We start from the raw sequence: 15744 nt of genomic DNA, 5'->3' as shown, positions 1-15744 counted from the left end.
CAGATCTCGTAGGCGCGTTGATGTTTAGGGTTATGTTTCTTCGTTTACCATTTTATTTCTTATTGAAATATGATATTTTAATCGTTAGCATTATATCAGTCTTTGATCTTAAGAAAATTTTTGTTTTTATGTATGTAACCAACCGATAAATATACGAAATAAGTTTTACTGGAATTTATTTATTGCTTTCCTCTTTATTAATTACATAGACTACAGTGGAACCTCGATAAGGCGAAATCCTCGTTAACATGAAGTAAAACGCTATTCCCTTCCCTTTAAAGCTAAAAACCTCTACAATTCGAAATATTTAACCTCGTTATGACGAAGTAACGAATCATTCCCTTCGTGGGAATTCAGTACAATTTTTACCTCCATAACTCGAAATTTTTTAATTGATCTCTTTAGCTCTATATATTATCTCGAAAAACTAGACGAATTGTTTCACCACCTCTATATCTCGAATTTATTAAATAACAAACCTCTGTAACTCGAAGAAAACAATAAGACTGGTATTATACGTATTTGTAAGATAACCACTGTAATACGAATTTTTCGTTGATTTTACCTCTATAACTCGAACTAATTTTAAACGAATCAAAACCCTCTTTACGACGAACCATAATCCATGAAAACCTCTCTAAGTTGAAACCCTCCATGAGACGAAACTTTGTTAACACGAACTTTTTGGTGCTTCCCTTGACATTCGTGCTATCGAGGTTCCACTTTACTTATCTATTAAAATTCCGGATGATAAAATTGTATGAACCAATAGGTATGTTATATTTTATCTCTGATAAGGTAGGTACGTTTTATTTTTTTAACCGTGTTCCCATAATGCAACCGTATATGCCAATGCCATACGTAGATGCTTGAAGCCAACAGAACAAATATTTTTTGAAAAACCGTATTAACCTGCTTCGAGCGTTTAACCCGCAATGACGTCTACTTACCCAAAGCAAAACAGTTTAGTATCGATCAGTCTGATCACAGCAAGCTAAACGGATTGATCATCCGTGCCGTCCCTACTGACATTATGCATGCTCATTACATGTATCTATCCTGCTCATCCTTAATAGTAAAGAAGGAGAGAAAGCCATCGCTCGTCGTATTTGGTTGCTATAAGAAGGTTCTCGTTACGAGGCGGGTCCCCTCGGTCCTTCTACATGAGCTACCACCCAATTTGGCGTCGTACGCCTGCAGGTTTTTGCACGCATTCCCTTAATAAGGGACTTCAGACGTACGTAATGCTATCTAGTGAATGTGCTGCTATTTAGATGGAAAATATTTTGGGTTTACCGGATTAGCTGCTGTTCCAATTCGCCGAACTGGAAACCGTTTTATTATAAACTGATTAAATAGTTATACTTTCTATATTATCGGTCATCATCAGATACGTATGATAACCTTTATCATTTAATAATATTTAAGACCCTTTAGGCTAATTTTAACGGCATTACAACTGTTAAACTACGCAAGATTATGTCAGGTACCTCTTAAGTTTTAGCTTAGCGCATCTCGCTCGCACCAATGTGTAGGTAATTAATAAGTATTAAATAATATAATATAGGTACATATAAAAGCGATGCACAGGCGAGTTATGTCACAATGATTTAGATTGACATAATTTGGTACTGGTTGGAGAGCTGACTGCAAAATTTCGTACCAAATTGATACCGCGATGAAATGCACAATGGTTTCCCATAAAAAGTGATGCTAAGTCCGAATTTGATGAAATGAATATAAATGACTCTGAGTTCCGAATGCAAAATTTTAGCGATCTTGATCAAGAGGCCGGGCCGTATGATAGAAGAGCCGACCGTAAAATTTCGTACCAACTTGATACCGCGATGAAATGCACAATGGTTTCCCATAAAAGTGATTCATTTGGAGTATTTGAAGCCTAAAAATATGATATTCATTGATATTGACTTAGCATAACCCGCAATGCATCTCGCGTCTCGCGCACACCAACCTAGGTAGGTACTTAAGTATAATTAGTACGAGTAAGACTGCGAGGTCTGCGAGTAAAATATGAGATCAATATAAGATTTTTAAAGTTCTCAAGCTTGTATATAATTCTGAAAAAGCTCTTAAAATATACATATAGGTACATAAATATATATACATGTAACTGAGTCCCGCGTGTCGTTGTCTCAAGCTCAACTTGCTCCAGCCGTGGCAGTGGCAGCCGTCAGTAGCGCTCCGTCTGCCGGGTCGAGAGTACGTTCGTGCGCCGCGCTACATTCAACCCACGATCTTAAATACGATCGCACTAAAGCGATTCACAATATTCATCACAAACTCTTCAATCCTATGTTATTTATGTGCCGCATTTAGTGTTTTTGTTTATCCGTATTTGTGTTGTGTATTTTGTTTTATTTGAAATCGAAGGTTTGCGTACCGGACGCAACTATTGTGATACAATGTTCATTCAACGGCCGTTAACGCGATGAAGATGCCTCTAATAAACCATAACTCCATTTCATGAGGGTAAATTGAGCAGCATGATTTTAAAGATAGGAGGGAAGCCTCCTGCAAAAGCACCGGCACCTGCTAAGGTAGAGAAAGAAGTGAAAAAGACGAAATGCGATGACAAATGTCCAGGGGATCCTTGGATGTACTGTGTGGTGTTATGGTGTGCGTGTGCCATGAGCCTGATTTCGAGCGGGTATAGTCTGTACAAGCAGCAGGGTCTGCAGGAGAGGTTGGCAGTGTTAGAAGAGCAGCACTTTGCGTTAAGGAGTGCGGTGCTGGAGCCGCAGCAGCCGCTGGTGGAGAGGCTACGGCGGGAGGTGCTGGCACGGCCGCCGCCTAACTGGAGGGCGAGGAGGAGCATCAGAGATTATGGACAATGCGGATGCCCAGCAGGTTAGAAAAGGATTCCCTACAGCAAATAGTCTTGATTTACCTATATATCTATCTATAACAGGTACCTTACTATATTGTAGTAAGATTTTACCATCAGAAAACAAATAGAAAGTTACTACTGTGACTAGATATATCTAAGTTTTCCATGGCGACAATCCAAATAAAAATTAATTTAGCTAAATAAAACATTGAATTGTTACTTACCTACATAAAAATATCCGATTGGTAGTTCAAATTCAACATTTTTGTTATTAATGTCGATGATTTGATTAACCTTCTCGACGCCGTGCCAATACAAACACAAAAGCTGTCACTGGGACGCCACGCCACCGAAGTGTCTAAACTGAAATTGAACTTTATGCGAATGCACGTAGGTCTATGTTGCTCTGTGGTTTGTGACGGATTAATCGGTATTTGGCGTTGGACGGGTTGGATCTACGCTGCCGATATATCGGTCATTGGCGTCCAAAACAACTCACACACACAAACTCACGGTTTATGTAATTAACTAAAACCTTATTGTACTAAAAAATGCTGACATAATATATTAGAGGACCTACCTATTTTTAGTTCTTCCTTCAAAAATAGATAAGAATGGAACAAATAGGTAACGCTAACCCATGGTTGTATATTTTTGATTTGTTTACCTATGTGATTCTACTAGTTTAAAGTAGGTATTATTTTTGTTGACTCGTAGAAAAAGTATTGTATACAATAGTGATATCATCAAGCGTTTCAATCTCGTATCAAATAAGGCCACTCAGCAAGCTTCGTGGCCTTAACACGGTACTACTCGACTGAAAAGCTCTCTATTATATCACGATTGTATAAAATACTATTTTGTCCTATTGGGATTCAAGTTATTTAAAAAATAGTTATTTGTTTTATAAGAGGGCAAAGTTATTGTTTAACCGCTCGTGCTAATATTGATACCCGAGCAAGCGAAAGATTACAAATTTGAACCACGAGCGTAGCAAGAGGTTCGAAAAATTGATTCTTGAGCGTTGCGAGGGTTTCAAGGCACGAGGGTTAAACAAATTTTGCCACCGAGTGAAACACAAAGTTTTTCACCACACCACCCCGAGGAAAATACTAATCGTAAAATATCAAACAAAATCAAACCAAATGAAATACAAATGATTTTTATTAAATATTACTAATAGTGTTGTGTTCCTGCCGGTGAGTAAGGTTGCCAGAGCTCGAGGGAGAGGAGTGTTAGGGTCGGCAACGCGCATGTAACTCCTCTGGAGTTGCAGGCGTACATAGGCTACGGAGACTGCTTAACATCAGGCGGGCCGTATGCTTGTTTGCCACCGACGTAGTATAAAAAAAAAAATATCATTCAAAATCATCAATAAAAGTCAATTCTACCAGCCAGCATAAGGAAACAACTCAAAATTTGCTTTAATTTACTTTGCCACTCTTATGGATAAAACGCAATTTCTCATTAGGTTTTGAACAATCAAGAAGGCCTTTACCAGCGGGTGTGGTAAAAAAAGATTGTGTGAAGAAAAAGAAGTCTGAAATCTGAATCGTCAATGGAATGAAAAAATACTACAACATGTTGTCTTAGGTACAAAGGTACTTACATTAGTAAAAACAAAATGAGGCATTATGATTTTTCACAATATTTTTTTAATTGATTAACTAAATGTATCGAAGTCAACAAACGAATTTGTCATTTCAAGTTTGTTGATTGCAATCAAGTAAGTACCTATAGGATAATTCTTTAATTCATATATGGTTACTCATTATAGCGTAAATAGCGTTATTGAATCACCCTGGAGCGATTGGCACAAGGGAAATCAAATTACCGCATCATTATTATATGCATATATTTTCATAGGAAATTAGTTGCTATTTTCAACAAATTTCCTGTAATTGTTTGGCATGTTATAGGTATCGGCATGTCGTATTTTTGCTAGTGTGTACAGTGGAATCCGTTTATAATGACTCCGCTTATTATATTGATCAACCGCTTACTATAACGTAATTACTGTGCAAAGTTTGGTTTTCATATAAAATTCTTTGTAACAAAGTCGGATAAGATGACTTCGCTTATAGTGACAAGTTTTCTTGGCTATCCCCACGTCTTTCGCTGCAAAGAGGTTTGGTGCGGGCGTGGCGTGTATTTTGTTGTTGTTTTGATTCTCAGTGACGAGTTGATGATTTATAGAAGATTATTATAGCTCAAGGAAATTGAGATTCATTTGGAAAACTTAACATATATAAGAAGTTGATCAACTATATTTTATGTGGCATCCGCTTAGTATGACGTACTGTCCGCGCGCGAATTCCGTGCACGGACGAGGAATGTTAGGAATGTTGGGCGTCATGACCGAGTGGTGTGATTTTGTCGATATTACGTTATCGATAATATGCAACTTATACTGCCGCCGCGCGCAAGTTAAATAGGTACATAATTATGAAAATAAAGATTAATTACTTAGTATATTTTTGATAAAATAAAAATAAATACACTTTTTACTAAATTCTATACAATTTGTATAATGAAGTGAAAATAAATGAATATATTTATTGTCAGGCAATTATTGCCCTGTAGACAAATACATTAAAACGTACAAATACACAAATACAGAATACGTATTAAAAATAACTTAAAAACTAACAACACAAATGCAGGCAACAAACGTGCAGATGGTGCGTAACAGTAAACTCTACAATTGAAATTATACAATCAAGACTGTCTAGTGTAGCTACAAGCAACACTAGTAGACTGAATCGACAAAACTCGATAAACTTGCATTCTTATCGTTGCCAACACTGGTTCCGGGCGAGTGCGGGGTGTAATGCGACGTACGGGCGCGGCGCACACCCTCCCACTATCTCGATCTCCGAATGCACGGAATTGGCGCGCGGACAGTATTTGTCACTTCCCTTCGATTCTACTGTATTTGAATTTTTTTCAAAACGTGACAGTAGAAAGTAGAGACTAGGTAATAAGGACACACAAAGAAAAAGTTCGGTGTAGAGTGCTTGTTAGTTGTTTTGATTAATTTTATCGGCTCAGTAGTTTTAATGCCATGGTAGTACGTACACCCAGCTGCAAAAGTGCATGGCCACTTGATGAATGACTTCCATCTATGTGTTCAATTTTATTTTCCATTAAATTTTGCAGCTCGCTGTACCTACTTGCGTAGGCTGGAATCTTATTTCTTGGCTTGGCTCTTATTGGCTTTTATAGTCGGATAAAAATACGAAAAAACTGCTTGAGACGGTTTCTTTTTTTACCACCATTTTAATACATTTCATTCATCACTGCAGTTCCAACTCAGCCGTCTTTAATTTTCTCCTCCAGCAAACTTCGGTCCACTAACAAAGCATGTAACTAACACTCACGGAGGCTGGAAAGCTATTAAATTTTTTTCTCGCCACAACTCCAAGTTAATCCGGGGTTGAAAGCTGTCACCCGGGTGTCTGATCGAAAAAATGATAAACGCAGAGGGTGACACTCGCGAGGGTTACGAGTTTTGTACTTCACAGCAGGGAAGTAGGTACCCGGATGGTAGAAACAAAAAATGTAGAAGATGTATGAACGGTCTGAAATTGACTGTTTCTGCGCTGCTATATACAGTATTACCTATTAAGGTTTTTAGATCCTATAATAATATGTTCTGAATATTGTAATAATTGAATGATCTATCAAATTACACTTACACAAAAATTACACAAAATAATAAATTAAAAACCAGCTTAAGTCACAAAAGCTATGTTAAATAAAACTTATCTTATTTTCCCATTCTTATTATCATTTTCTCCGAAAGAGCCAAAAATACTACGTAGGTAGCGTTGTTACTTTAAAATAATAATAAAAAATTCAGCCTGTATGTTTATTAGCGCAATATTGTTCATATTGTAAAATAAAGCGGCACAACCTACGTATCACGAAAATAAACTCTCCTTTATTAAAACTTATTGGAGCTTTGTACAACTACTTATGTTCGTAAACTGCGGGTAATCTTGGTAGTACAGCTTATTGGAGCTTACAATCGAAAACTTTTAACGATAAGATGTTGATTGTGCGATTTGCGAGCTTTAGAAATAGGAAAGCAATATGTTTGCGAGAGTTTTGTTATTGCAATTTGATTTAGTGTTCCTGGTCTCTATTTCGGAATAAGCTAACTGCCGGGACTGCCTTACCTTTATAGTTATACAATTATAGGTAAAAGACTGCGTGGAAATTTTACTAGGCGGAGCGACTATTTTGAATAATTGAAGGCTTAAGTGAAGCATTAAGTAAAATCGTTCATCTTATTAATTTTAAATATCAGTGCGCAGCGCTTTTAAGCTTGAAATTCACTTCGCATTTTTTCCTATATTCATTCTGCATCACTTGTCGTAGCATAGAAAAGCTTAAACAAAGGACATGCCGAAAGGGGTTATCCATTTACTATGTCACACGTTTAGGGGGAGGGAGAGGGTTGAGAAAATATAACATGTTGTGACATAGTTTGGCCGTTTCTATCTATTTGAAGCTGACTTTAGAAGCCAGCGCAAAGGTACTTATCAATAACTATGTTTCGATAAAGTCATTTAATCAATACACCATTACCGCACCAATAAATGTACGTTTAGTAGAACTAATAATGCAGAATGCAAAATCGCATGAGAAATATAAACATTTATACAAACAAATAAACGGTCACCATGTAATTTCCAATTAATGTCGTAAATAATGTGAGAACCAAATAAAAGAGTGGCGATATCGCAGGCGATAAAATGTCGCGTGCGACTGACGCGGTCGCCCTCTCTGTTTATTTGGATTATTGGAAACTACATGGGGTCAGGCTGAGCGCATACATGCGATTGAGGTGACAATTTATATTTAGTTAGGTACCTACTCTCAGTCAGTTCTTCGAGATACCGCAGAAAAACCTTGGCAGGTACTCAAATGGTTGGCTAAATAATTCCTAAATCAACTTTAGGAACACCCCGTTTTATAGACATTTAACAGTATACAATTATGTATAAATGCTATCGGACACTACTTTAGTCTGTTCCTCGTCGCTTATTAATAATTCCTGGACTGGTGAATACGATTTAATGAGCAAGTAGTTATTTCTTAAACCATAGGTCATGCAAGTAAAAAAAAACAAAATGGTCATAAAAAAAACACACGACACAAAAAACTCGAATAACAATACAGTTGGATAACAGCGTTCATTCTAACCGCGCTTGTTTATAAACCGGCCTGCCGCATGGACGCCCAATTGTAAGTACTTACATATTTCGGGGGTTGAACGGATCATTGACGTCATCATTGTAACTGTCGCTAATGGTGACGATCCAGACAAACAACAACTCGTTAGCTTCTATTAGATCCCTTAGTAGCCTGACGGAACATTTTTGGGCTATTGATTAACCCTAGTTAACCCTTAAATGCATGACATTTTCTTTTTGCCTGAAATTAATATATGTGTTAAGTACATAATTGTTTACTGATTCGGGGGAAAAAAACATCGATTTTCACAGCTAAATAAATCAGTATTAAAATTTACATAGGATAAATCATAATTTATGAGATCCGTGTCCAATAAGTCCGAATACAGTCTAAATATTGAATAAAATAAACGTACGAATAGTTACTACAATTAAAATTATATTTTCTACTTGTCGACTATAATCTGTGTATTACAACTTCATATGCAACACTACAACCTTACTCTCTTCAACGTTGGGTAGTCTATGGCACTTTCGACTCAAGCAAGTTTCCTATTAAGAGAATATACCCTGAAAGGGTATAAGCGCTAAATCTGGATTCAGCAATTATTTTCTATAACAAGATGTATTTTTTCCGCAAAAATATCTAGGATTTTTTGGTGTAGAATTTAATAAGCTTTAATGTTGCTTTACATTCAGCAATTCTTTTCTTTAACAAGATGTATTTTTTTCGCAAATACATCTAGGACTTTTTGGTGTAGAATTTAATAAGCTTTAATGTTGCTTTACATCATATTTTCACAGAGAACGTAGATTTGGAGTAAAACGCAAATTTCTCCAGGATGGTACACATTTTCTAAGATGGCTGCGATTCCGATTCCTTAAGGTCCCCAAATATCAAATAGTGTGGACATGAAAAAAAACCGGCTAAGTGCAAGTCGGACTCGCGTTCCAAGGGTTCCGTACATTACACAATTTAAACAGTGTATTTTTTTATGTGAAACGTGAAAATGAAAATGAAAGTTTATTAATAACAATCGTTACAGGTCTGTTTATGTGTTATACATATTAAACCTACAATCTACATACACGTTTTAAAGTTGAGGTTTTTTAGGCAGACAGTCTTAATGACAATTATATTTATAATTCATTACATATATGTTTATTTGTTACATTCATGTAACTATATTATATTTATAATTTATCATTATTTATATGTTTCATGTATTAATTTATATATTTCAAATTCATAATTTATCATTATATTATAAGGTAAGTGAAATGTCTTTAAAAAACCCGTAGGGGTCGGATTAAAAACTAAGTGATTAAGTCCGACTCACGCTTGACTGCAATTTATAATAGGTTTTTCTGTAATTTATAGGTAAAGATCTATTTTGTGTATTTTTTTTCAAAATTTTAGAACCAGTAGTGTCGGAGATATAGGGGGGGAAGGGGGGGATGGTCATTTTTTTGCATATTTTCTTGAATTACTTCTAAATTGTTTATCCTAAAATTATAAAAAAATATATTTGAGATTCTCACAATGAGCTCTTTCATTTGATATAATAGTTTGAAAATTTTTAATTTTCTCATTTACCCCTCCAAAAGTGGCCCTCATGTTTAAAATTAATTTAGTTACGTTACATGTCCGTCTTTGTGTCACAAACTTACATTAGGTGTACCAAATTTCAACTTAATTGATCCAGTAGTTTCGGAGAAAATATGCTGTGACAGACGGACAGACAGACAGACAGACGCACGAGTGATCCTATAAAGGTTTCGTTTTTTCTTTTTGAGGTACGGAACCCTAAAAACGACCTTTAATTAACATAAATACCAAATTTCAGGACTGTTCTAGAGACTTCGAGGTGAGGTTAGGTTAGTCCTAATCCGATTGTGCTAATACTAAAAATCATGAACTTTTCCAAATTTTCCCTATTTTCCGCCATTTCGTCTTAATATAAATGTAAAGCTTGACCAGGAATATATGATCATTGTCAAGAGGCGCTGTTATTTTGACAATTCAGTATAGTATGAAAATTCCACAACATGGCGCGTGATCATATATTCCTGCGGTGTCAGCAGGGTTGCATTTTTATCACCTGTCACTATGCCTGTCACTTTCGCACTTACATACTTGTTAGAACGTGACAGGCATGGTGACAGGCGATAAAAATGCTACGGTGCTAAGCCCGCTGGTCAGGCTTTAATTTTTTTTAACTAAAATACTGTGCAAGTTTGAATAAACCATCGGAAAGTGTATTAATATACGGTCAAAAGAATTATACAGGAACAAATCGATTTTATCTAATTGTGCATAAAATTATATGTTTTCTGTTGTGTAGGTTGCATCTATCACTAGCATACCTTTGAGGGTAAAATAAATAAAATTGTTGAGATTCATTCTAATTTCTTATTGGTTCCATGAACATTATTGACAAGATTATGTGTATAAATTTTTCTAAATAGAATAAAAACATCAACATGTTGAAATCCGTTCACCAGTTAAGAGTATTCTATTATCAAACCCTTCAAAAATCCATTTCATACCCACAATTTATTCGTTATTCCATGCCCATGTGCCAGTTCCATTGATAAGTGGTCACTATTGTTAGTTACTTAGTACTCGTATAATGGTTATTTTCGTCCCATCGCCCACGTAACTTGAAATCGATGAACTGGTCATATAGCACGGAATAGGAGGCGTTTACTTGAATGATTCAGCGTAAATTGTGTTGCGTGCTATTTCCATTTTCATACTGGGAACTTACGTGGGGACACTGCTTTTAATAATAGTCTTATTGTATTTTTCCATTTCATATAGTCAATCATGATAATAACATGGGATTAAAAAGTAAAATTTTTAAACAGAATAATAACATTTGTAGCTTTTTAAAACTTTAACATAAAAATGACATGCTGGCATTAAGAGGAAGTAGTAGTACATATTGAAAAACATCGATGACATCAGATACGTATTAAAATATTCTTAAATTTCAGTCTAAAAATAGTTTAAAACGGTTACAGAGCTAAGCCATGCGGACATACGGACGTACATGCTGAAACTGTAAGCGTTCCTTGTTGACTATGGAACCTTCAAAATACATAGATAGGTAGTTATGTATCTTCGAAACAGACTAAAACTACAGCTATTTCTTTAATAACAGGTACGGCTCAAAGGAAGCGCTACCTTACTTAGTATAATATAGACAACCAGACTAATTACATGGTTTTGTTCCACTGGCGCTAGTTCGCACCATTGTTCTGCAACTTGGTGTCTAACTTAATCTGGTAGTTATGCCAGGATGCTAAATTTTGGATGTAAATGGTATTATTATGAAATCAGTCGCCTTGAAACAATGACTAGCTAACTGTATGAGATAGATAAAAGTATATATAAGGTGTATATGAGATAGTTAAAAGTATATATAAGGTGCACAAAAAAACACGAGAACCCAATTAAGATGATCTTCAAAACACGCAAGCTATATTCGTGCAAAATTACTCCCGACCTGAGGGAAATATTTCATGTTACGCCTTCCCTGATACCTTGAGTAACTATTTGCTGAGCAGAATTATGTTTGCCCCCATCGGCCCTGGCTAACAATTCCAATGGCTAATCAAAACAAAGCAAGGGTTGGGATATTGTATCAAAGATCTATCTTGATCACTAGTCCTTAAATTAAATTTGCCCAAATCAATGATTGCACATTTAATTTAACTATCCGATGTTATATTAGATAGGTGCTGATATGTGTTTTAATTTTCTGATTACGTAAAAAACGAATCATCATCACCATCAGGTTCACTAGTTCTATAAACAAAAGCCTAGTAAATTTTTTTACCCGACTACGGGTTATGATTTTTCGAGAAAGCGAAAGATTCTATAATTGAGTCACGAGCGAAGCAAGTGATTCTAAGTTAGAATCTTGAGCGTAGCGAGGGACTCAAAAACACGAGATGTAAAATAACTTTGCTCTCGTGTTGCACACATAATTTTTCACCTCAGTAGTGAGAACATATTAAAGGTTAAAATGTAATTCGAATTACACAGAATAATACAAAAAAAAATCATGGCCTTCACTAAATTAAAAAGCTACTTTGTTTCACTCCCTGGAGTGAGGAAAGTTGCACTTTCTTCACTCCAGGGAGTGACGAAAATAGGCTTGTTCGAGCTGCTGAGGTATATAAAGAATTTTTAATTGCATAGCTCTTATACTTTAGATTTTATTAATATCTAAAAAACCCCGATTTCGTCACTCCTGAAGTCCTAGGAAGCTGAAATTTGGTTTGTAAGTTAGTCTTAGTACACAAACAACAAAATAATACAAAAAATTGAAATTTTTAGACCCTAAGGGGGTGAAAAAGAGGGTGGAATCTTGTATGGAAAATCAATAACCGCTGTACAGATTTAGCTAAAATTTGGTATGTAGATAGTTTTTGTTATAGGGAATGATATAGAATAATTTTCAACCCCAAAATCACCCTGTAAGGGTAAAAAGGGGGTGAAAAAGGGCGTAATCAGTAAAAAGCAGATTGTATATAAGAAATTTCAGGATTTTTAATAGTAAATTACCCCACCCTTTAAATTAGGGGATGCAAGATTGTCATAAGCAACTTACAAAAAGAAGTGAAATCCCACCAAAAACATTTCATGTAAAATGTTGCCAAGACGAAACCATAAGGCTCGCACTGCAAAAAGTTATCAGATCTTTTGTAGAGTCAAGCTACTAACTCTACAGGGCCTAATTTCACAAACTACACTCTTCGACTAAGGAGTCGAAATATGTGGCTTGGCCGTTTCGCTACTGTCACATGGGCGTAAGGTGAAAAATGTATTCACTATAAATTATTTTGTATGTAACAAAATGGCCAAGCCACATATTTTAACTAAGGTGTAGAGTTTGTGAAGTTAGGGCCTGTAAAGTTAGAAGCTTGGCTCTACAAAAGATCTGATAACTTTTTGACAGTGCAAGCATTATGGTTTCGTCTTGGCAACATTTTGCATGAAATGCTTTTGGTGGGATGATGTATTTCTGTTTCCGCTAACAACAAATACTAAAAAGTACCCTCGGTGGGCGAGTCCAACTCACCCAATCTCAACCATGCCCATAAATAAGAGAAAACTCCTAAACTCTCCAAATGAATACGTAAGCAACATCGATTAACTAACTTCTTTCGATCCCGGGATAGTTTCAGCCAAAAGTTGCTTATTAATTTAGAATTTCATTTTGATCTTGCGAACTTAGTAATTTTGTTAGCATCGGGTTTTGAAGGAATTGCCTTCGCTACATGTTTCGGTATTAGTGTTGTTTTGCTTCATTAAGCAAGATTATTGAGATGCTTAATGATGACTGATGTCCATAACTATAACACTAGAAATAAAAATAGAATGTTTTGTGTCCGTACATTCATTTGTGGGGCAATGCATTTATTAACAAGTTACTTAACGATGCTTTAACGTTACCCTTTCCAGCTCTTAATAGTTACTTGACAGTCTTTGATGTCGAAAACTTAAGAGTAAAGGGGATCATCAATTCTCCATACAAACGTAGTCCTCATTTTCCTTCGTGGATATTGATATTCTGAAAAATATTTTTACTGAATTTTAAGTATTAGATTTTTTCGTTTTTTTAATCATTATAAAAGTTTGGAGCGAAAAACAGGTTTGATACAAATTTTTAAATGCTCCCAACTCTTATAATAATGAAAAAAACCGGCCAAGTGCGAGTGCAAGTCGGACTCGCGCACGAAGGGTTCCGCACCATTACGCAAAAAACGGCAAAAAATCACTTTTGTTGTATGGGAGCCCCACTTAAACAATTATTTTATTCTGTTTTTAGTATTTGTTGTTATAACGGCAACAGAAATACATCATCTGTAAAAATTTCAACTGTCTAGCTATTACGGTTCATGAGATACAGCCTGGTGACAGACGGACAGACGAACGGAAAAACAGACGGGCAAAGGAGTCTTAGTAATAGGATCCCGTTTTTACCCCTTGGGCACGGAACTCTAAACATCTAAAAAAATCAAACGGTGTAAAAATATTTTCAATAATGTTAATATCTTTAGAGGAAAATGGGGACTACGTTTGTATCGAAAGGCGGTTTCGGGGCAGTGGTCCCCTTTCGTCTTAAGGTATTACAAAGTCGAGGACTTTTTGAAACACAAACAGGCATGGTCTAAACCAGAAAGTATAACAAAATCGAGTAGCAATTAAATCATTGTTATGTCGAGGAAACTAAAGTAGGTAGGTGACACAGTTTAAGTAAGATTGCATAAATCAAAAAATTTTGCTCCCGTATCTTCTCGGGGTTGTGGTCTAGGGTTAGAACCGATGGTAATTTTTGACATGACGAGTGCATTCTAATATGCCTTTCTTGAAGAATGAAGACTTCACTTCCATTAAGCATTGCGTTTTATTAAGTTAATCATTTATACTTACTTAATGACTTTATATTTATATCTATGTTAATTCCATATTAAACAAATAGCTACAAAGTACAAACGTATTTTTATGGATGCTCGCTACTGAGACCCTACACACAGCATGCATTACCATCCATAAGATACTTAATTTCTCAATTTTAATTTACACATCATTGCCTCAATTAATCAATTTGAGCTGATGTGAGATCTGTGTGGATCTTCAAAAGAAAATCTCGGGTCAAACGCCTAATTGTCTGTTTGCTGGATGGAGACTTCATTCAGGCCCTATTCACATGCAAATAAATAGGTACATGATCAACACAAGCGATTATAAAACCTATTTACAGCGATTTAAGACCCCTATTTGATTTAAAAGAACATTTCAAGTACCTACAGGGAGAAATAAATTGAGCAAATTGTGGGACTTTTTCTGTAGATTTATTCCGATTCTAATTGGAGTATACGTTGTTTCAATTTAGATCGCACCTGTAAACAAATGCGGGTACATTTCAATTGTTTTACTTGATTTGACTCTTATTCTACTTTCTTACCGGTTGCTTACTGGACGATAGTTCCGTGATCAGCTTTTATACCTATACCTACTATTAAACTATATAAGAACGTGTAAGAAGTAAGAAGACATTTGTTTTAAAATAGGCTTAAAATTCATTGTTAATTGAATATTACCATATTCAAGTGCATACACAATAGTATGACATTAAATATTGATTTTTGTTATAAATAATAAATTGGCGCGTGTATAATTTAGATGACTTTAATAATAGAAAATAAGTCTTAAAACATACATGCAATTTCAAAATAAATCGTCGATTTCCTTAGTCTGGTAGAACATTTCCATTTACTTTTAAGTTCCATTTCTCCACTTCATTAAACCAGGATTGATTTAGAGTACAGTAAATCTCTAAGAGCTCCGATGTGGTGAAAACAATCAGAGAAATGGGCTGTTGGTTAAATTAAACGTGACCGTTGACAGGACGGATGGCGCCGATCCATTAGGAGGCGGGAATCGAACCCGGATCGTAGTCGGCACGTAATGATCTGTTTCGCTTAGCTATCGGTGTAGGTGTGCTTAGTAATCTTATTATTGTTATTTCTTCTTTTCTTTATCTGGTTATGTATTTTTAATTTAGTGTTAGTTGTATATTTTTAATTTTTATTTTATTGTAATTTTTGACATGTGCTATTTCGACATTAAAGATATTGAAATTGAAATTGTGTAAATTACCCCAACCAAAGATAGAT

General features: G+C 35.5%; 1 protein-coding gene across 1 annotated transcript in view; it reads left to right on the top strand.

The window, feature by feature from the left end:
* Positions 1 to 2204: 2204 nt before the first annotated feature.
* The window catches only part of LOC134752358 (collagen alpha chain CG42342), a 273495-nt gene continuing 259955 nt past the window's right edge, over positions 2205 to 15744 (top strand). The window contains exon 1 of the mRNA XM_063688041.1: positions 2205 to 2868. Within this exon, the coding sequence (XP_063544111.1) occupies positions 2505 to 2868 (364 nt within the window). The 5' untranslated portion in view covers positions 2205 to 2504. The remainder of the gene's footprint in view (positions 2869 to 15744) is intronic.

This window comes from Cydia strobilella, chromosome 2 (assembly GCF_947568885.1).
Source record: "Cydia strobilella chromosome 2, ilCydStro3.1, whole genome shotgun sequence".
In the NCBI taxonomy this organism is placed as follows: domain Eukaryota; kingdom Metazoa; phylum Arthropoda; class Insecta; order Lepidoptera; family Tortricidae; genus Cydia; species Cydia strobilella.
Note: the sequence above shows the minus strand (reverse complement) of the source record. Positions and strands in the feature narration are given on the sequence as shown.